This window comes from Crocodylus siamensis, chromosome 2, assembly GCF_052110815.1.
Source record: "Crocodylus siamensis isolate JL-2025a chromosome 2, ASM5211081v1, whole genome shotgun sequence".
Taxonomy (NCBI): domain Eukaryota; kingdom Metazoa; phylum Chordata; order Crocodylia; family Crocodylidae; genus Crocodylus; species Crocodylus siamensis.
The window spans coordinates 185,639,665-185,661,884 of NC_143396.1; the positions used below are offsets into that span (position 1 = coordinate 185,639,665).

The 22,220-nt window shown below is 40.8% G+C and overlaps 1 protein-coding gene across 5 annotated transcripts in view; it reads left to right on the top strand.

Moving 5' to 3' along the window:
- The window catches only part of PIK3C2A (phosphatidylinositol-4-phosphate 3-kinase catalytic subunit type 2 alpha), a 100,491-nt gene that overhangs the window by 13,979 nt on the left and 64,292 nt on the right, over nt 1–22,220 (top strand). For all 5 annotated transcript variants that reach the window (XM_090032584.1, XM_090032581.1, XM_090032586.1 and 2 more), the window contains one exon: nt 6,889–8,066. In XM_090032584.1, the coding sequence (XP_089888710.1) occupies nt 6,954–8,066 (1,113 nt within the window). In that variant the 5' untranslated portion in view covers nt 6,889–6,953. The remainder of the gene's footprint in view (nt 1–6,888; nt 8,067–22,220) is intronic.

The window sequence follows — 22,220 nt, forward strand, 5'->3', positions numbered from 1 at the left end:
GCTTCCCACATATCTGAAGAAAGATTCTTTGTTGTCCTTGATTCCTGTAGCAAGCCTAAGTTCGGTTTATGCCTTGGCTTCCCTCAATCACTCTCTACAGGTGTGGGTAAGTACAGAGTAATCCTCTTTGGTAATGCTTCATTCTTAATGGCAATATTCCTTTTAGAATTTAGTGTACTTAAATTAATATTTAACATTGTTGCTTTAGGCCAAGAGAACCCAGAATGTTCTGATCTGGGGAAATCTTTTGTTCTTACTTGGTAGATCTTATCTGTAGGAGACAAAATGTCATGGTTCCTTTGTAGCTTCTTGACTTGTCAATAATGCTTTAAAGCTGCTTTTGAAATCAAAATTTCTTATAAACTGATCCATAAGAAGATAACTTGAATAAACTAAATTCTTACTCTGCCCAAAATATGTGCCTAGAGTTACATAAGGGAAAAGTACTGCTTTGGGAGAACTTATATTGGAGCCATGAAAAAGCTTGTGTAACAGTTGGCAGATGTAGGGTTTACTATAAATCTAACCAAATAGCAGAATGCCCTGTAAATACGTTTACTAGTTCTCAGTGTAAGGGATGGATTAATCCTTATTACAGAAAAGCAGTTTATATCTTTGAAAGTTCTTGTATGTGAAATTCTGGTTTTATATGTTGTTTCTATTTATTCCAAAGACAAGGAACAGAGTTGGACCATTTTGTTTACCCCCTTTTTGATAGTAACAACAACACTGCAGGGCTGTAGGTGGAGAGGTACAAAAGTTGCAGATTTGACTTAGAAGGTCAGATTTTTTCTGGCATGCTTTCCCCAACTTCACAGAATTTTCTCTCTAGGTACAACATGAGGATTATGTGATTTGGGCAATACAGGATGAGCCACTCTTATGCTGCTTTTCACATTTTTATTCCTAGCAGACTGTGTTCCATTCTGTGAATAAATGCTGGCACCTTCAGCTAGTTAATATTATAATACTTAGCTAGGAGGTATTTTCAGATGACTGCTGCTTCCTTTCCCTTGCCTTCCTTTGTTTCCCTTTTGGAAGCATGGCAGTAGTTCAAAGTTGGGTACAGGGTGGTGATCGTAGTTTCTTCCAGAAGCATAAAACAAAGAAACCAGATAAAGTATTTTTCTGATGCTTTTATTCTAAGTTAGCAATTAGATCTGAAATGAATCCATAACATTATCCATTAGTCTGCATCCTTCAAACATTGGGGGAAATGCTGTATACAACTACTACTAGAGATACCATAATATAATTAAAAATACACAAAGTACTCGGGTGATGGTTCAGTTTCAAACGCAACGGAAATCAGCAAAGTAGACGAGGATAATTATTACTGTTACAGTAAATTCAGTTTTGTAAAAGAAATATATGACAAATGTTCTTTAAGTACTAAAATGGAGAATTGTGTTCTTGAAGCAAACAGCTGAAAACTAAATTGTAGTGTTGGCTAGATAGCAGAAGCTGTGAGCAGAATAACAATCTTGCATCTTTCAGGGATATTTAGACAATATGACTCGCAACAGCAGTGATACTAGTCTCATTCTGATCATTGAATCTTATGTTTGCAAATACTGCAGTAGTTTTAACTGGATTCTCTTAATTGCCCATTTCTGAATTTGGTTAGCTACAAATTGAAATGTCAGAGTGAAGCTATAGGATTTTTTTTCTTCTGGTTTTTTAATTTTTTAAAGTAAAAGTTAGCAAGTGATATATAGTTGATATTCAAACCTTAATTGAACATTCTGTTTTGTCTTAACTTATCAAGGAAATATTAACTTGGATATATGAGTGTACCACTAAAATGTTGGCATACAGGAAATAGGTCCTGTTAAAGCTATTGGAGTCATATTAAGTGCAGGTTTGTTTATTTGGGGTTTTTTTCAAACTATTAGAAACTGCAACCCAGTTACAAAGTTTGAGAATAGGTTCAGACATTTGGTTTGGCTTTTTGAACATCCTGTGTGAGGGTAAACTTAAAATACTGTGATCAAATGGAGCATGAGTGCAATGACAGAATGTCTACCTAGCAAAAACAAAAATAGAAGGGAACTTCTCAGACAACCACTTACATACTTCTGTTCTGCCTTGGCATTGGATATAATTAGGTTTTTTTATTATTTTTCAGTCCAAGTGTGCAGTCACTGCTGATTTTATTTAATTGCATTAAAATTATTAGCACATCCATTATTTCTTGAACTTGCTAAATCATTAAATAAAACAGCCTAAACAGCTGGCCTTGGTGTTGCTGCTAGTGAGAATGTTAGGATGAGGCCATGAACATTATACTTGTAGCAGTAAATACTCCCATATAGCACTATGTAAAGTGAATGTGCAGCCCTTCAAGCTGTTTCTAGTGATAGATGAAGAAAGTGCTACAAAATAGTACCTCTGAAAGAGGAATTTCTGTGTTCTGTAGCACTACATGTAACTTTATAGTTGCTTGTAAGGTTACGGGGGGTATCTCTAGGACCTTCCAGTGTCTCGTAGTCCTCCACTCCAAGGGAGTAGAGAGGGAGAGGGGCTGGCTCCTTGACAGCTTGCCTAGCTGCACTGAACTGGTATACAGTCCTGATGGGACCCTGTTGTAGTGAGGAGCAAGATGAGCTAACTTTCTTGTGATGCCAGCATGGAGAGCTGCCACAGCAGGAAAAGCCACAGGAAGCTCTTCCCACTGCTGTGGGAACACTGGGAAGTGACTGCATAGTACTTTTGTGTGTGAAATGGATATGATTGCTAGTGGTTAGAGAGCCCTGAATAGTACTAGTTAATCTGACTTAAGTGTTGATAGTTTTCTCAAGCTCTGATAATCGTCTGTTTCAGGCATCATTAAAACTGTTGAAAACCATACCAATTTCATACTATTATTGCTTAGGCAATCTTGGAGGGGAAGTTCTTTATAAGAGGCCTAAACAGTACCAGTTGGCTTAAAAATAAAATAGTGGACATCTATCCATTCTTTGAATACATCTGTCCATTCTCTGATGTGGGAAAGAAGAAGAACAAAGTACTTCCTCTTTCTAGCCCTTGTGGGTAGGAGCGAGTTAAGAACTAAAGCTTCATATCTATTTTAAATTGCCATTGGATGATTTGAAAGGTTGGATTTTGTTTTGCATGTGTAGGCTTTGAGCAGGCTCAGTGTGATGCAGTCCCAGGTGCACATTTAAATAGGGTGCCCTGGAGCAATAAAGTCCGGCACAATAAGTGCTGGACTTTATTGCTTTGTGTTAATTGCATATGCGCTGTGAGTAGCAGTCCTGCTGGCATTCACACTTCATTCACAAAACAGACATTGCAACAATTATTCCTGAAGTGTGAATAAATAATAAAAGTGTACCATTTTAAAGCAGTGGATTACAATAAGCATGGAGATTCATATATCTGCCACTGGTGGTAGAACACAGGCACGCCATTTGCTATTATTGTAGACAAAGCCCAAACTGCTGAGTTCCGGAATAAACTACTTAAACTTTGTAGCTGGAAAGATCAATGTAACTTTCCTTTAAGCATCCACGAGTTTAACTCGGAAACTAGGTATTGCTGGAGAGAGACTTACTAAATCTAATATAAAGAGGAATATCTTTCACAAATACTATAGGTTTTTCACTGTAGTGTTTTTTTTTTAGCATTTCTTTGGGGTTTTGTCCATCTAAACACCATGAGAGTACCTGAAGTCAAATCAACAGTCTATATTCAAGCTGAGTAGAATGTAAAATAATAGCTTGAATGGGAAAGCAAAAGGAAATACAGTATAACCTCATGAAGCTGAAATGCTTGGGACCGAGCACCTGCCAGAAATTTGAAAACTCTGGGTTTTTTTTAAATTAGAGCAGTGGCCAGTCCTGGAGGGTGGGAGTGGGGGTAGTGGTGGTTGGTTCCAGAGCAGCAGCCGCATGCTGAGCAGCTGCACAGGGTGGTGGGTGGTGGATGGCGGCGGCAGCTGCTGCGTGCAAGCTTCCCCCTTTGCTGCTCAGGGACCGGCCACCACTACTCCCCACTCTAGCGTAGATTGGGTGATCTAGTGATGTTAAAAAGTGCCAGGTATTTGATATCTGGATTTATGAGGTTGTACTGTACTAAAGAAACAGTTTTATCTGGAAATTTATTTCTTTGATTTATATCTTTGATGAAAATCATGGGGAAAATAGAGCTGGAAAGGATCTTGAGAAACTTAGTCTGGGAATTGGCAACATACACCATCAGCCAGATCCATCACACAGTGCCACATCATCTGCAGCAACAGAAAGAAGTGAGAATGGTGACAGTGGCCAAGTCCTGAGATTGGCCAGCCATGGACACAAGCTGGGGCATTGTGGCATGCTTCTTGAAACAGTTGCAAACTGCTGATGCAGTCCCTTTCTTTTGTCCCCAAGTCCTTCATGATCAGTGTTTGGTCTAATCTGTGCTTGAAAAGTAATGGAGGTGCCACAGTATCCCTAGGAAGGTAGCTATTGCTTAACTATTATAGTTGGAAAGTTCAATGTCTAACCTAAGTCTCCTTTGTTATAATTTAATGCATTATTTCTTGCCCTAGGCCCTGTACACAATAACCCTTTACATACTTGAAGATTCTTATGTTTCCCCTCCATTTTCTCTTTTCTAAAGTAAACCATCCTAGTTCTCTCAACCTTTTTCTCATGGGTAATTTTTCCTAGACCTCTGATCAAGTGTGTAGTATTTTACACTTGTCCTCATTGAATTGCATCTTTGCTATTTGAGAACAGTTCCCTTTCCTATCGTTTTCAGTATCACTTTAAATTCTAATCCTGACCTCCCAACATGCTTATGATCTCGTCCCAGCTTGGTATCACTTGCAAATTTTAAGTGCATTGTCCAGTGTGGTGTTAAACTTATTACTGAAAATATTGAATACTACTAGAGTCAGGAGAAACTCCTACAAAATCTCACTAGATGCAGCCTACCATTTTGGAAGACGGTTTTAATTACTCTGAATGTGGTTTTCCAGCCAGTTGTCTACCTGTATAACAGTAGTTAAGTGAATACCATGTTTCCCTAGTTTGTTTATGAGAATTTTAATGGAGATGGTGTCAAAAGCCTTGAGGAAGGGTTTCCCATCTGTAGGCTTTTTCACTAGTTAAGAAGCTACCATAAGGTGACAAGGTTGATTTTGGTCGCGTGTTCCTATGGATCCATTTTGATTACTACTTACCAAGTGGTGATCCTCTAGGTGTTTACAGTCTGGTTAGTCTGTAAAGAAGAACAAAAACCCAACTCTTTCATTGCAGTTTTATATGAAGTAGGACCTGATTTTTATTTTAAAAAACATCTTTTTTTTTTTTCTTTCTTACCACAGAAGTATTAGGAATGTCAATCTTGCTGTGCTGAATATTGTACAGTGCTGATGCTGATGTTTCTTCTCAGTCTTCACCTGAAACATGAGGATGGTAGAACCTTAAGCAAAAATTTTCTTCCTTCAAACATTTTGGTCACTAAAATTAAATGGGTGTAATGAAACCCCTAATTTGAGTTGTAAATGGATGTACTAAAAAATCCATTCTTGTCCCCTCCTCAGTCACCCCCCAAAGTAAAATTTCTGATTTTAATTTACCTATTTTCCTTTTGATTTTATCCTGGAAGACTAAATTCTAATGTAAGATAAAAGTTAATCTGTACATTATATGTTCTGGAGAGCTAAAAACGGGAAACAAATTGGATTTGTGGCAATAATAGGTTGTACCATTTTAAAAAAGAAAAAAGCCTGAAGCTCTCTGTTGCTGTTTGTATAACTTCTTTGTAGAAACTCATTTGTAATTGTATCTTGCCATTTGCATTACAGCTTAGGGCTGTTAGTGGGATTTTTCCAGGTCTTGAACCCAGCAGTACTTTTTCCATTTTACTGCTGTGAAACATGGAAATAGATATACTGTCATAAGAATGAAAACCGCACATGACCAGAGAGGAACCTTGCAGTAACTTCTAAACTGGTGCAAGTGTTTACTAGATAGCCTTAGGGAGACATTATCCAATAAATAATGCTTAGGATTAGAATTGGAAATTCTGGCCAATATCTCTTACTTGCTGTTTAATTTTGGATTTAGCTTCTCTCCATTAGTTTATCTTTTTGTCTCCTAAGGCTAATACCTGTTTTCATGGGCCATTATGAGGATTAATATAAACATATGTAAATATGTACATTGCTTGAACATGAAAAACAGTTTATTGTTGGTGTATTTAATTATGATGTCTGAATAGGATGAAACGCATCTAAAAGAATAAAAAGCCTTCAGCAAGAAATAGTGTAACTATGGTATTTCATGTTATAATACAATGTAATTATTAGTCTGATGTGCATCATTTTTACCTTATGCATTGTACTGGTGATAAATTAGAAGTCTTCTGACCATATGTATCAAGAGAACCAGCTCTTTGTTACTTGTATTGCCTTAATTAATCTTCACGGTATACCTATGAGAGTGACTTACATCCCTGTTTCCTGGATACCCAAGACTCCCTGAGATCAGTTGTCCAAGATCACACGTGACAAAGTAGTGTCTTCATTCTTAGCCTACCCACCAAGCCAGCATTCCTCCTTTTAATTAAAATGTCTGTTCCTAGCATTACAGTGGTGATTTCATAGTTGATTGTTTCGGAGAGTCAAAGGAAACTCTTTGAACAATTGCATAATAGAACTGACAAGAAAAATAGGTAGGTCTTGGTGAATAGAAGAGTTTAGACTAGCTTTGCACAAGTTCTGTCAGGAAGGATAACCAAAAGAAAACTTGATTTTTAGAAACTTAAAGTTGCATAATTTGGAAATTTGGCTAATATATAATGCTTAGTTCATATTTAATGGCTTAAATTGTTGTTCGTCTGTTATGTGTTAAGTGTACAAATTATGCCTTTGCACATTTTTCTTTCCCTTTACAGATCTGCTGAATCTGTTTTCATAGTCACGGTCCAAAGATCACCTACAAGAAGGGTTCACTATTTAAATGGACCTCTGTTTTCACGGTATGGCTCAGGTATCTGATAGCAATGGATTTAACCAGCAGTCATCACCTTCTTTGGGGATCACAAGGACAAAAGATGTGGACAAAGAAGAGGCATTACAAATGGAAGCTGAGGCACTAGCTAAGATGCAAAAGGAGAAAGGAACAATTAGTAATAAACTAACTCATGGTTCCTTAAGCAGCACCAAAAATAAAGCACACACTCATAATAAACAAGATTATGATCTCATGCTGTTCCCAGAGTCTGATGCCGAAAGGGGGGAAGGCAAAATAAGTTCCATTGACATAGATAAACTTTCTCGTGCTGAACTAGAGAAACTGCTTCTGGATGACAGTTTTGAATCTAGTAAAGTACCTGCTTTACCAGCAACTCCTGTTTTGAGCCCATCGGTTTCTTCACAACTGTATCTTAAGCCTACAGGTCAAAGAGGACAGTGGACACCTGGAATACCTGGACCAGTGACTTGCACTTTACCTCTTATTAACCCAGTGGCTTCTCACAATAAACAAGCTGGTGTATTTCAGAATGGCTTCCATCCAAGTATGTCCACTTATCAGTCAGCAGAACCTGTCTATCTCCATCCTCCAGGACGGTCCCAATACATTTCATATCCATTATCAGCTGCTGCACCTTTTCATCCGCAGAGAAGTTTACCTTTGTATTGTCCAGTGCTTACACCTGAAATGGCAAATTTGTTTGATAAAATTGCCAGAACCTCAGAATTCTTGAAAAATGGGAAGTTAAACACTGACTTAGATATGACTGGCATTAAATCTGCAGTTCCTAATCTGTCAGATTCAGAAAACTGTGGTGATATTAGTAAATTTGATTGGCTAGACTTGGATCCTCTAAGTAAACCAAAAGTGGATGGTGTGGAGACTTTGTATAAAACAGAGGATGATGGAAATGTGACTTCCGTTTCGGTTGTCGAAGATCCCTGGGATGCTGTACTACTAGAAGAAAGATCACTAGTAACATGTCACCTTGAAAGAAAAGTTAATGGGAAGCTTGCTTCTGGAGCAACTGTTACAAGGAGCCAGTCCTTAAACATTCGAACAACTCAGCTTGCCAAGTTACAGGGCCAAACACCACAGGTATAGTAAATCAGTATTTTGAATTGTACTGTTTGTTACACTAGTAAATATTGGTTGCAGTGACTTGAAAGACTTGGATAAAAATCTTTATCTTTCTTCTTAATATGTGAAAGTGTGGGCAGAGACAAATGTCTAAATAAGCTGGTAGCCACTAGACTATGTGCATTCAAATTTTGGAATCTACAGCACTGCTATTAGGGGGTTTTAAATAAACTAATTGCTCCAGTGTAAACTTTGTGGTTTGCCAAAGAAGTTCTAGAATGTTTCACCAACATTATCCCAGAATAGAAAGATGATCATGGTGGGGTATTTGCAATCTTGTTACTAACTTGACTTCCATAATTATGCTGCTTAACAACAAGTGTGGTCAAACTGTTCTGTTTGCTTCTGGAGCAAAAGTATTTGAGCATTATATACAGGTAAGTGTATCATATTTCCCTCTGTGCAGGAAGAAAACCTGGAGGGCTACAGTAGTGAATAGCTGCCATAATCTTATTGCATTTCTTCCTTTTTAGTTGAAGTAAAGCTTATCCCTGCAGCTGTAATAAGCTGATAAATTCTAACAAGGCAGAATATGCTCACTTAGCCTTAAGTAGGGAAAGCTGAATGTGTTCAAAACTGCTCTTTAAAATTTGAAGTGCACTAAAAGCATTGCTTGGAAAAGAAGACTGTGTACACAAGCATGGCCAGATCTCTTGATTCTTTCCCAGAACGTATAATTTTGAAAAGACCGTTTTGAGGAGAGGAAGCGGTAAAAAATCCTAGTGTATCTCCTATGACCTCATTTTAAAGAAAACTAAGACTAGATACTTAAGTTGCAATAGGAATACTTTGCTCATGCATCCCATATGGTTTCATTTTAAAGGATGAGAAGACGACTAGAAATTGGTTACATATATGCCAAATAATATATATATGCCAAATAATACTTTGTTCATTTGAACAAAGCAGTAAATGCAGCAGGACGACAAACTAGATATGCATAGTGAGACTGAGAAAAAAGGGGGAATTAAAAAAGGAAAAACAAACACATTTCAGGTCTGTTTTTGTAGACCTTTTCAAATGCAGGCCTCTAACCAGTAGATTTTAATCTTCTAAATATCTTGTTAGAAACAACAGAATTAAAACTTGCAGTCTCTGTGGAATAAACATTGCTTCCCTCACCACTTTCATGGTTGTGTAGGAACACTCATTTTGCTGTATGCAGACATCATTTGCATGCCATGGAGCAATGATATATTATAATGTTTCTGTGGTAAAAATGTGCTGAGGCAACACACAGTGTAGAGTCAAAGGGTGTGATGAGGAGGACAGGGCATTGAACGCAATTGCTAATGTAGGCCAAGGCTGTCCAACTGGTGGCCCACAAGTCTCGGGAGTAAGGTGACACAGTGGGAGAGCACCCGATGGACCCTGTTGCCTATGTGATGGGAGTCCTGGGCAGCCTGCAGGGACCATGGCCCCTGCAGTGTGCAGCCTTCACATTTTGTATGATGGAGTCTGTGACCAGTACAGCATGCAGCCCTCAGCTATTCAAATTGGACAGCTGTGATGTAGGCTGTTGGCCTGTCTTTCAGAGTTGCTGAGCACCCACAATTCCCATTTAAATTAACTGGAGCTGTGAACGGTCAAAACTTGCTCAAAGTCTTAATGTAAACCAGCAACTACATCCTTCTGGTTTGCTGGGTTGCTAAAAACTTAAATGCCATATTTCTAATACCAGTAGTGTTGTGTGATTAAGTGAACTATAATGAAAGAAGCTAGATTAAAGGAATAATATCGCATAATATGCCTGCAAAGGGAAAATACTAAGTTTGCGTCTTTATTGTGTTATAATATATAAAATAAGTGTGAAAAGGTCCTTGATGTATCAAAAAAGAAAGTAGGAATTTCATATCTCCTTTTTCCTGTTTTTGTTTGAGGGCTTATTGGAAAACATAAATATCAGTTACCTACACAGTATTATTTCTGCCTAAGCCCTGGTTCTTGGATAGCAAAAGATACCTATTTATACTAAAGAGTTGATATTTGTCTGTCTTTTAAACTACTAAGAATATGAAAGTATTGACTACAGGCAACCCATGCTTAACGCAGTTTTGCTTAGTGCTATTTTGCTATAATGGTCATTTTAAATTGATACCTGATTTCACTTAGCGTTCAGCAAGTTTCACTATAACGCTCGTGGTTGCCATCTTGGGTCATCAGATAATTTCAGTTCTGCTTAAGGCTCAGTTTTTCAGGAACCAATTAAGGGTGCTAAGCGGGACCTGCCTGTAAATGATATTAAAATTGCTGAAATCAAACACTGCCATAGAAAATTTCCTCTGGTAGGACAGAGGTTAGCAATATATGGCCTGCACAGCCCAAAGGGTTAGCTTGTGCCAGTGTCTTCGCTTAAGTCTGTTTTGATTGAGGTTTGGGATGAGACCTTTTATGAGCTTGTGAGGGTGTAGATTGTTCCACATTTGCCTATTAGGACCGTGCACTGGCCAGAGTTAATGAGTTCTCTAAAGAAGGCCACTACTTTAGTTTTACTGTGTCTAGAATGGCTTTCCTAACCAGTTACTTCTGCAGTGGTTCACTGAGAGATTTGTTTTCATTCCTGTCAAGAAGCTGCAGCTTCTGAAGAGAAATGGAGGACAGGACTGTAAACTAGTAGGGGAATGATGGCAGGGAAAAAAAAAAGGATCACAAAATGTCAGTGCTTTTGGTGGTGGGGGAAGGGTGGTATTTTACAGTGCAACTATTTGAATAGCATCCCCTGTCCAAACATCTAGGAAGAACTGGAGTGAGCTCTTGGGTTTGTTATGCAGGACTCCTCAGTTGGATCCAGCCAGTGCCAGTAGCCATAAGGTCCTATGGGAGGAGCTGTCACAAGTTGGCATGGGCAGCCAAGACTGACTGGAGGATCTGTTCACTTGGGGTTATTGGAAGCTCTCTTTCCAATTCCCACCAATAAGTCTGCATTGCTCATGTTACTTAGACTTAGGTTGGATAGTTAAAATGGTTATATCAAGGATATTTTTTGGTTTGCTTCCTGATGTCTTCGCTAACGCCCAAACTGTGGGCTTTCCAGAAAAAAAGCATCATACAGGCAGTAGCTAAAATAATTTTCCATTGATGTAAAATTCCTGGTCTTTCAATTTAGTGCTTCCTGCAGTTCTGGGCTGACTCTCATTATTTCAGAAACAGACTAACTACAGGAGTGCAGGTTTTTTCCATCAATTTTTTATTTTATTTTTGCAAGGATGTAGAGGTTTGAAAAAGATGCAACATGTTTGTCTCATGCCTAATACTGTTTATAATTCCAGACCCTGTATCAAGGCTAGCTTTACAGAGGGGGAGCTGGATTTCTTAAACATTTAACTTTTTTCTTACTTTAATCGTCCATGTCAACAGATCTATTCTCTGTTTTAAACATCAGGATGGATGAGATTTCTGGGGTTATTAAGTTCAACCACTGCTATCCCATGAGGTATCCTTTTCATAAGCTGAACAAGCACCATTTTGTACTGGTAGGTTTTTTTTTTTTTTGCCTCCACTGCCCAAGTTCCAGAACATCACTGCTGGAGATGATTAGAAACTTTCTTCTAATTTCCACCCTGAATTTATTCATGGTCACCTGTTTCTGTGACAGTATTTATCCTGTAGCTAAAATCATCCTCTTTCAGCCTTTGTTTGTTAGGCCAAAGAACCAAAATGTGCGCTCTCATTTGCTTTTTCCCCCCCCATAAGATGGACTTTATCTTCCTTGATATCCTGGTAGCCTTCTCTGCTCCTGTGCCTATTTGAAATATCTATCTTGAACATGTATTTTATATGCAGACCAGAATTTTGTATGCAGCTTTCCATGTTAGGCCTTGCTGGTGTTTTGTACAGTTATTCCTTATCTTTCCTGAGAATATCTTCCCTGATGAAAACTTAGATAGCATCTGTTCTTTTTCACTGTTGCATCGAATTGGTGATTTTGTAGCCACTCCGTGTTCAACTAGTATGCTGTATGACCTTGCATGTCTGTGTATCAATTCTGACATCATCATAGTCTTCTGAGTTCTGGTCATCTGGTTCTTCCAGTATGGCATTTGGATTCTCCTCCCTATGAATTATGCTTTCCAACTTTCAGCCCTTTGCCTGTTCCTTCTTTTTGGAGAATGATATTAATCAAAATTAAATGAGATCTATCCCAAGACCAATCCTTGAGAAACTCATTACAAACCTTTTTCTGGCCTGATGGTTCCCTTTTCAACACAACTTTTAGCCACTTCTCCTTTTAATCAAGTTCCTTAGAACAATATGGCTACAACTTGGATACCTTGCCCATCTTAAAACTCCTATATCAATTTATTACCTTCTCCAGCATAAGTAGTTATTTCCTATTTGACAGTGTAGAATGTTCTGCTGAAATCTGGATCATATCTACTGTAGTTTCTCACATATAAACCATCACATCTTCCCCAAAACCAGCTGGGGGAAACTGAGGTGTGCATTGTATACAAGGAAAAGGCCTCCCTGTCGGTCAAGACACTTGGTGTGGAGCAATGAAAGCATTTAATTGCTCCTCTTCTCTACTTCCATATCTCCTCCTCCACTTAATGTTTGGACCCATGCTGGCACACATGATTGGCCTGTTGCTGAAACCACATGCCAAATTGAATCCAGTACACTGAGTCTGGGGACTGCATGCTGATTCTGGGTCGTACTTGGGACATTACTCTGGAGCCTCATCTAGTTGGCTCTACCATGCCTGGACCAAGCCAGCACATGGGGTTGGGATGTCCTATGGCTTCCAGCTCACAGATTCCTAGACTGTGGTACCTGGTTCCCACCACTGGAGACTCCATATATCAGGTACTTAACCATATTCCAAGGTAAAACCTTCCTTCCTTTTTGGGGCCTTCTAGAAATTGGGTGTATATCTTGTATTCAGGAATATAATATATGCTATTACATTTCTTTATTTAGAAAATTTAGTTCTTTTTCTTAAAGAGCTTGGGCTAATTTGGTATGATCCATCTTTGTTAAGCCCATGTTGCAGTTTCCCATTTCCATTTACCTATATGGCTTTACTTTTTTCACTTAGCTCAACAACCTTGCATACCATTGAGATTATAGTAAGTATATAAATGTTTTGCTATTCTACAACTATACAGTAATACCTCAAACTTTGATATTTATCAGAGGTTCTTGCCATATTTGCAGTTTCATGTCTTAGTGCTTCTCAAAATTCTGTGGTGGAGATGATCTCATCCTCCTATTTGGGGGCTCTCTCCTGCCCCACCTCCCCATCCAGCTTCTACTTTGTGCTCCTGCCTTATGGGGTTGAGCTAGATGATGCAGTGTTGCATAAACTGTAGTGTTGTGGGACCCTGTGGCCCAGAGCACTCACTGTGGTGCGGTGGGGGAGCCTGTAGCTGGGAAGCTGAGGGTGAGCATTGTGTGGCTTATGGGCCATGCAGTCCCTGACTGCTTAGAAGTTGGACAGCCCTGACTTAAAATCTTGCCATAACTGCATAAGAAGCCCATTTTGTTTTGTTTTCCTTTGTCTATTTTTATGGCTGAACAACCTTTTTTTGCTCTTAGGATTTTTTAGGTGTCCTCTATAAAAGCCAACGTAGCTTGCTTCAGGAGAATTTTCACTTGCTTTTTGATCTTCAAGGCAGGGCTTGCTTTATTCACAAGTTCCTATTTCCGTTGTCTTGTAGGTTCTCTGTTTTCTTCTGTCGTTGTCTGTCATGATGTGGTTATTCATGCTGTTGGTTCCCTTTTAAGTTTATTTCTTGTTTGTGCTGCAGAGTCCAGATAGTTTTAGCACCCTTTCTCCAACCCCCTCCCCCCCTCCCCATTCCTTTAGGCTAAGTACAGACATTTGGGGAGGTTCAAAATAACTGCTTCATTTAAATTTGGCTCATCACAGTGCTGATCTTATACTTATGAACTTAGTCTCAGTGACCCACAATCAGTGTAAACCTGTAACTACACAGAAGTTCCATGCATGCAAATGGGTCTAAAAATTTCAGAACCCAGTATAATATAAACTTGAATCTATGTAGTATCAAACTTTTATATTGGACCTTGTCAAAACCCTGTAGGTTATGCCTCCTGGACCCCAACCCCCTGCCACCCTCCCCCTCATCCTGACTTGGGTGATATTGGGCTTCCATTTTGAACCAATTTAACTTCCCCTAATGCCCCCAAATGTTTGTACTTAGCCTTAATGGCACAATTTCCAGACTTTTTCTTTAATGTTGCAGATCTATTTTCCCTACTTAGAACTTCCTTTGGTATCTGTTCCAAAAATAATTTTTAGGGTTGCACCGGTAGATTTTTGGGGCTAAGACCAATGGCTGTTTTGTTTTTTTTTTTAACGAGCCATATCAGCTGATACCGATCCAACTACTGATATATGGCCTGGCAGCTTGGTGAGTAGCATCCGGCTGGTAAGTCTGTTGTGGGGAGGAGAGAAGAGATGTGGCTGGGGGCATAGATTGCGGCCCCTGCAGTGAGGGAGGGAGTGGGGCTGGGGCAGGGGCAGGGGCAGTGGCAGGCACTGCCCAGCAGGAATTGGGTTGGGCTGCGCTTGGGATGGGTGAATTTTGGGGTGGCTGTAGCCCTTCTCACAATGCCACTGCTGCCCCAAGCGCAGTCCTGGCTTCCCCTTCCGCAACCATCTGGGGGGCATGCAGTGGCAGGAGCCGCATCCTCTGGATGTGCTGCTTGCAGCTATATCCCCCACCCCACCCTGACTGGCTAGCACCTGCCCCACTCCCTCACCACGGGGGACCTCAACCTGCCCCCCCCATGCCATTTTCCCTCCCCCCAGTAGACTTTACTAGCTGGACGCTACTCTCCATACTGCCGGCCTGTGCTCCTGGCTGCCAGCTTGCTGTGCTGCAGCTGCACTCATGTATGGGGCATCCAGAGCTGGGTCAGAGCCACAATCCACTGCCTCCATGCCCCTGTCTAGGCAATGTATTGTGGCTCTGCCCTGGCTCTGGGCCGCACTGTTGCTGCCACAAGACCCCAGTCCTGGAGCAGCACCCTGCCCAAGCTACCAGTGCTGCTGGGGCTGGTCTCTGTGGAAACCCTGGCTCCATGCTGTCACTGCCTTGCTGTTTCTGGGGTCTCCATGGAAGCTGGCTGCAATGACACGGGTAGGGCCTGCTGGGAAATGGAGTCTGCTGCGGGCCCAATCCATCCCATGGGCCAGACTTTGCCCACCCTTGGTATGTGTACCCCTGAGGGTACTTTGAAAGGTCCTAGGGGTACACAGGGTTGGAGTGCTGCCACCCTGTGCCACTGCCTCAGGAGCAAGGCCAGGGTGGGGCGAGAGCAGGGCTGCACAGACGCTGTGCTGCTGCCGCCCTGCTGCTCGCCACAACCCCGCTCCACATCCGACTGCTCCCCACCCCCTGCTCCACATTTAGCCAGCACTACCACTGTCAGTGGTAAACTTATTGAAAAGGGAGCCACTGGGGGTACACTTATTAAAATAAAGGTTGAAAAGCCCTGACATAGCTTATAGAATGCAGCTTGTTAGAAGGTACAGTAACTGCAAGATAACTTTTTTTGAAAACTTAATTCCTCCCTTCCCCCTGCAATACCTTGAGCGTTTGATGGGCAAAATAGCATAAAAATCAAATAAATACTGTATTTTCTTGCATACAACACACTCCCCCCCCCCCCCAAAACAAACAAACAAAAAAACCCCAAAACCAAACAACAAACCCCAGCTACTGACTGAATTGGAGTACAGGCATACCTCGTTTTATTGCGCTTCGCAGATATTGCGTTTTTTACAAATTGAAGGTTTGGGGCAACCCTGCGTCGAGCAAGTCTATCGGCACCATTTTTCCATCGGTTACCATTTTTTAGCAATAAAGTATTTTTTAATTAAGGTATGTACGTTGTTTTTTTTAGATATAATGCTATTGCACACTTAATAGACTACAGTATAGTGTAAACATAACTTTTATATGCACTGGAAAACCAAAAAATTCGTGTGACTCGCTTTATTGTGATATTCGCTTTATTGCGGTGGTCTGGAACCGAACCCGCAATATCTCCGAGGTATGCCTGTACACACTTTTTTTATGCGAGACATAGTAAGAGCAGTTTCTGCTGCTTACTGGGGGAAACCAAAAGTCGAGTCTGCACACAGGAAGTAGAACAAGGAGCTGACTTGGCTCTCAACCTGCTGTTGCTGCTGCTAATCGCTACCAGGAACCTCCTCTCCTCCCCACCCTGTCTTCATTCTGCTTTTCAAAACAAGGTGCGTATCTTATTTCGGTACATGTTGTAAACAAGGAAATACACCAAATAAATACTTGGGGCTTGGCAGGTTTTGATATAGATATAGATTTTTTTTTTTAATCAATAAACATCAATAAAGGCTGACTTCACTTCACACTCACAGACCAAAGGGAAAACATTTCCAGCAGTAATAATTGAAACTTATGGAAATTTAACTTTGAGCAGTCCTGAAAATTTAAATCAGTAAAAATTGAAAAACATCCCTAACTTTGCACAAGCTGAATATTCAAATAGATTAAAAATCAGTATAAATGCTTAAAAATAAACAACAATTTTTAGTTGTCAAAATTTATTTTAAAAAATAACAATCAAATTCTGCCAAACGTAGTTGTATTGGGTAGTTTCTTACTAAATGGCTCATAGTGTTCTGTCACTTTTAAACCAGTGAGGAAGTAGCTTTGATTTTAACTTAACGGTCTATGTTTCCTGACTGGAGTCGACATAATGCATGTTGTACTTTTTATCATGGGTTTACCTTCCACTTGTTTGCTTACTTCCTGTTTCCATATGTATTATTTAGTTTTGTATTCTGCTGACTTGATTACCTAATTTAAAAAAAATATTTTTCTGGCCAAGAGCCTAAGGATTATGTATGTTTCAGGGTTGTTGCTTGTAGCTGTGTTGGTCTAAGGACATAGGCAGACAAGTTTCTTTGGGTAAATTATCTTTCATTAAACCAACTAAATAGGTGAAAAAATTGTTCTTTGCAGGCTTTTTGGCACAAACTCCCTTCATCAGGCATTGGAGAGTCAGACTTTTTAAGATCAAACCATACAACTAAACTGCTCACAGTAATGAGGAAAAAAGCAAAGTAAATACATGACGCTAAAGTTTTGAACTGCAGACATTCTAGTCTTCACCATAGTTTCATTTTTACTGTTAGTTTTCTAGTCTGTGCATGTTTATAAGTTAAACTTTATTGAAATATGAACTTTGTCAGCTCACTTGATCAGTTTAATGCACAGCTGATACTGTTTGAAATGAGTAAAATGGGCACTTGAATAACTTAATGAAGGAATGCAGTATTTGAATATGAATAAATAGTGAAATGTATGTACCGTGATTACCTGAATCCAAGACTACTTTGAAGTTTTCAAACAATCTGCCAATAATTAGATTCTGTACATGGAAAACTTAAAAGTTTTATTATAATTTTCTAGATGTATATCTAATTACTGGTTGGTCATCTTAAATTCATATCCTCCACAGCTACAGTGGGGAGAGCAGTGGCAGAGGGGCAGGCTTCTTCCCCCGGTAGCCTACATAATCTCTGCCCCCTTCATCTTTCTCCCTCTTACTGTGAGATGTGGCTCTGGCTCCATTTCCTCCTGGGGCATAAAAACATGCAAGTATGCTCCTGCCCAACTATGGAGCAGTGTCCTGAGCCTGGAGTTGAGGCACTGCTGAATGGCCAGGCACAGGACAGTGTTTCCATGTGCTCCAGGAGTGAAGGGAGCTGGAGCCTGACTGCACCTGACAGTAAGGGGAGGGGAGGAAGAGGATACAGGGGATTGGGGCAGATGCTACTATGACTCTGATTCTGGCTCTGACCTGGGCTCAGGGCTGAAGTTGGAGCCACAACAGTCACCTGTGTTGTTTCCTTGTCCCCTTGCCTCCACTTCTGTACTTGGATCCAAGACCAGGGTTTTTTTTCCTCCCCATGCTGAATGAGGGGGGGAAATCTTTTAGTGGATTGAAGTAAATATAGTAATTGTTTACTGTACTACCATCTGATTTGGATTTGTGGATGTATTGGGATTTTTTCCCATAACTTATAAAAAGATAATTGGCTGTGGAATGTAAATTCACTAATTTGTCCTATTTCTCAGTTAACATAGGGATCTGGGACAGACATTCTATCAACCTGTTTAACCTAAATCAGTTAAGTCTGATACTACATCCAGCCAGGCTGATCTTAAACTGGTTTCAGCCATTTTGAAGGCAGTTTGTGCACTGAACTTCTTCCTGTTACAGGCTTAAACTAGTTTCAGACCACATTAAACCTGTTTATATGTAGCTTCTGTCCCTAGCCAAAGCAACTGAAGACCTTATACTTGGTCAGCATAAACTAGCTCCAAGAGTAATATAACTAGGTCATGCAAGAGAAGCTCAGGGCCAGCGACTTCTATAGAAGATCCCATGCTACTCTCTTCTCATATTGTCTGCATAGGGAGGAAAAATGTGGCACTAAGAGGGTGGTGTTAGGTTACTTTTGGAAAGTCTGATTTCAGGCTGTTTCAGTTGAGTGTTTGGTTTGTTTTTTTTTCATGGATTTCATATATGTTAGGGCTGGAAGGGACCTCAAAGATCATCAGGTCCAGCCCCCTGCCCCAGGGCCAGGAAGTCAGCTAGGGTCAAAGGATCCCAGCAAGATAAAAGCTAGCGTTAATTGGACTGAATAAATCTGCAACAGGACTAATGCAGCATATAAATTTGTTGTAGTCTCCTTTCTGTGAATGTTTCACCCCAGGATCTGAACCTGATAGTTCATGGAGTGGTTTAAAGCAGACACAGCGAGTGGTTTAGAGTAACTTAAGGCTAGCAAGCAAGGTGTATAAGAAGTGTATGTGGTGAATGTCACTTTTGGCTCTTTGGACATGATTGCCTTAATGTATGCGAACTGAGCTGAGTAACACAACAGAAATGAAGACTTGGTTCCTTTATTTGCAAGACAAGGCCAGCTTCAGTATCAAAATTCCAGTGTTTTCTAATTGGGCTCAGTTCTGACCTGTCCATTGATCTAATGAACAGTTTTTACATCCCAGTCTACATGCTGTTTTAATTTGTGGCACACTGGAGACACCAGTTATACAGTTCATTTGTGTAAGACTTGTGGGTGCTCATTCACGACAAGTGAAATTGGGACTCTCATTTATTTCAGCATATTTTACAGGCTATCAAAAATCCACCAGGTTGTAAATATTCAGTGTAACTACTGATTTTTGAAGTGAAAAAGTTTTAGTTTCCTGCTTCTAGTTTCCTTTGGGCCACTATAGCAGAGGCAACACAGACTAAGCCGGTGTTAAGTGATATTGTAGTAAAACCTCCTGGACCTATAAAATATGGAATACATATATGCAATATGACCTTTACTTGTATATGAGGGGATTTTTCCACTTCAGAACAATTTGTATTCTTTAGTGTTGCTTGTAAAATTTTATTATCTCTGTTTAAAAATACCTAGAATAATGCAGTAGTGCGGGTAAGATGGACCAAGGTAGTGTTAAGTAATATTGTAGTGAAACCACCTTGACACCCATTTATTAGCTTTTATTTACTCAAAATGTAGCATATGCATGTAGGCTGAGAAGTCAATTGGGACAAGAAGGTGAATGAAGAAATTTGGAGGACACTGGGAAGAGTGAGGAAAGAAGGAGAAGAAAAAAAATGCAAACACAAAATAAAGTTCATATAGGAAAAAAGCCAGTAAGATACAGAATATGAATAGTAAGCCAGGGGTTTCAAACTCATCTGCCTGGTAGGCCAGAGAGTGGCATGGGGGCTAGTCCACAGGGTGGGCTATATTTCCAGTAAGCATAGTTACATTTTTCCAGGAAGTAGAAGCCAGTGGATGGGTCTCTCCCTCAAACACACACACACACAGTCTCTTATAGGCATTGTCAAACTCAGGGGCAGGCAGAATACAGCCCACCAGGCAATTTCATCTGGCTCATAGGTGGCCACCAATGAATTGTACCCCACCCAGCCCACACCTTGCTCCCATCTTTGTGGGTGGAAGGGCCTGGCCCAGCCAGCGTGCAGCTTCTGGGCAGGGCTGCTGCTGCAGCTGCAGGGTACCTTGGTTTCCCTGACATCCAGTGGCTCCTCCTAGTCTCCCTGCTGCAGTGCTTGCTTTGGGCAGCAGGTAGGGAATTGGTAGGGGTGGTGGGGGCTAGAGGAAGCATATGGCTGGGGCTGGCAGGAGCACAGTGTGTGTGTCTAGGTGGGGGGAGAGGGCAGAAGAAGCATGGAGCTTGGGTGGGTGGGGTGTGGGGACCCCATGATGCACAGCCCCTGTTGCTGGCGGCAGCAGCAGGCAGGCCCTAGGGGCATTTGTAACCCACGCAGGCACTGCCGCCTGCCTTCCCTGCTCCCTGTCGCCACGGGCGGGGCCTGGGACTCAAGCAGGAGGTAGGGCTCCCCTCCACTTCCGGCAGAGTTCTGGGACCTCCACAGCAGGGAGCGGGGAAGGCAGCTGGCTCCATTGCGTGGGGCTTCCTCCTAGTGTTGTGCGAGTGCCAGGAGCTGCACATGCACCGCAGGGAGCCCCGTGCTGTACGGGAGGCTGGCCTGGCTGCGCTCCTTGCTGCCATATACAGCTCTGGCTGGAGCCATGCACTGCTGGGCAGCAACACCTGCATAGGCCACAAGTGCCCTGTGCTCTGGCTGCCTGCTGCCACTGCTGCTGGCAGCAGAGGCTGTGCGCTATGGGTGGGAAGTGTGTGTAAGGGGGTCCCACATCCCTCCACCCTTCCTCTCACCCAGACCCTGCCTTCACAATGCCCTTCCACATACATGCACCCAACCACACTCCATACACAAGAGGAGCAAGACCATTTTTGAGCTGTTGTGCAATCCTATATACACTATGCAAATACAAATGATTGTGGCAAATTATTTAATAATAGGTGTTTGACTTTTAGTATATGATTTATTTTTTATTTTTTTCTGGTTCCAAGATGACAGCCCCTAGCTTTTTTTCCCCCTCCCAAAAGGAGTACTTCTGGGGGCGAGATGTGGGACTTACAGGCAAAGGTCAGGAGTTAAGGGTGGAACTTCTGGTCCCAAGATGGTAACCAAGGGGCAGGGCTACCCTTGTGGCCCTTGCCAACTCACTGAAACTCATTAAGTGGCCTTCAAGACAAAATTAATTTCCTGCCCCTGGTCTAACTTCACTGAACAGCATCAACTATTTGTATTAAGTTTTATGCTGTTTACACCGAATAATCTAGTAAATGTGTAGCACAGTACTTCCGTGTTATGATCATGTGGTATAAATATGCACTTTATCTTGCAATCGAATGTGTGATTTTTAAAATAATTGGTAGAAGGCTATCAACTTAACCCTATTAAAGCATATGAATTGGCTTTATCCACTTATAATGAGCAAGCTTGCATTTTCTTGCAGAGTGAGGAATTAAGATTTCTGGACCCAGACTTAAATAATGACAGCTGTCATTATTTTGTGCAAAGATTTTACTACATCAGTGGAAAATGTGCCACTGACTCATATGTTCATTCTTTTATACTTTATTCAGAATCTACTTCCACAACAAAGTACTTACAAGTTTGAGGTAGAAACCACAAATTTTGAAGTTTTTTTTTTTAAATATTTTCAGCTGTGAGTCTTAAGTGTTTTGATCTCCTTCAGGAGTAACTACAGATTTGGTGGGCATTTCTTCTTTCATTTGTACTCAGTGTTGGAAAGAAGGTAAAAGGATTAAACAAGTCTTCTATCCCTGCAAAAAAATCTTCTCCTATCCAGTAACCTATTTTGAATACTGTTTCAGTTCCCAATGATCTTTTTTTATTTTGGATTTTCCAGTGTTTTTTCTTATTGGATCAGAACGGATTTTAGCACTCTGACTTGTACCTCACTTCAGACTGGACAAGTGGCATACCTGAGAGTTGTACTTCTTTCAAATAAGATAAGGAGCCACAATTGTTAGGGGAAGATTCGGATTGCCTTTTTTTTCCTTTCTGTTTTGCATTGTCTAACCAGTGCAAAGGAAACCAGACCACCTAAAAATCTCCTGTTGAAGCCTTATTAGCTGCAAAGGAAAACCATCAGATAGTGGGGTGAGGAAAAATACCCTCAGCTGAAGGAAAGTGAAAACCAAACAA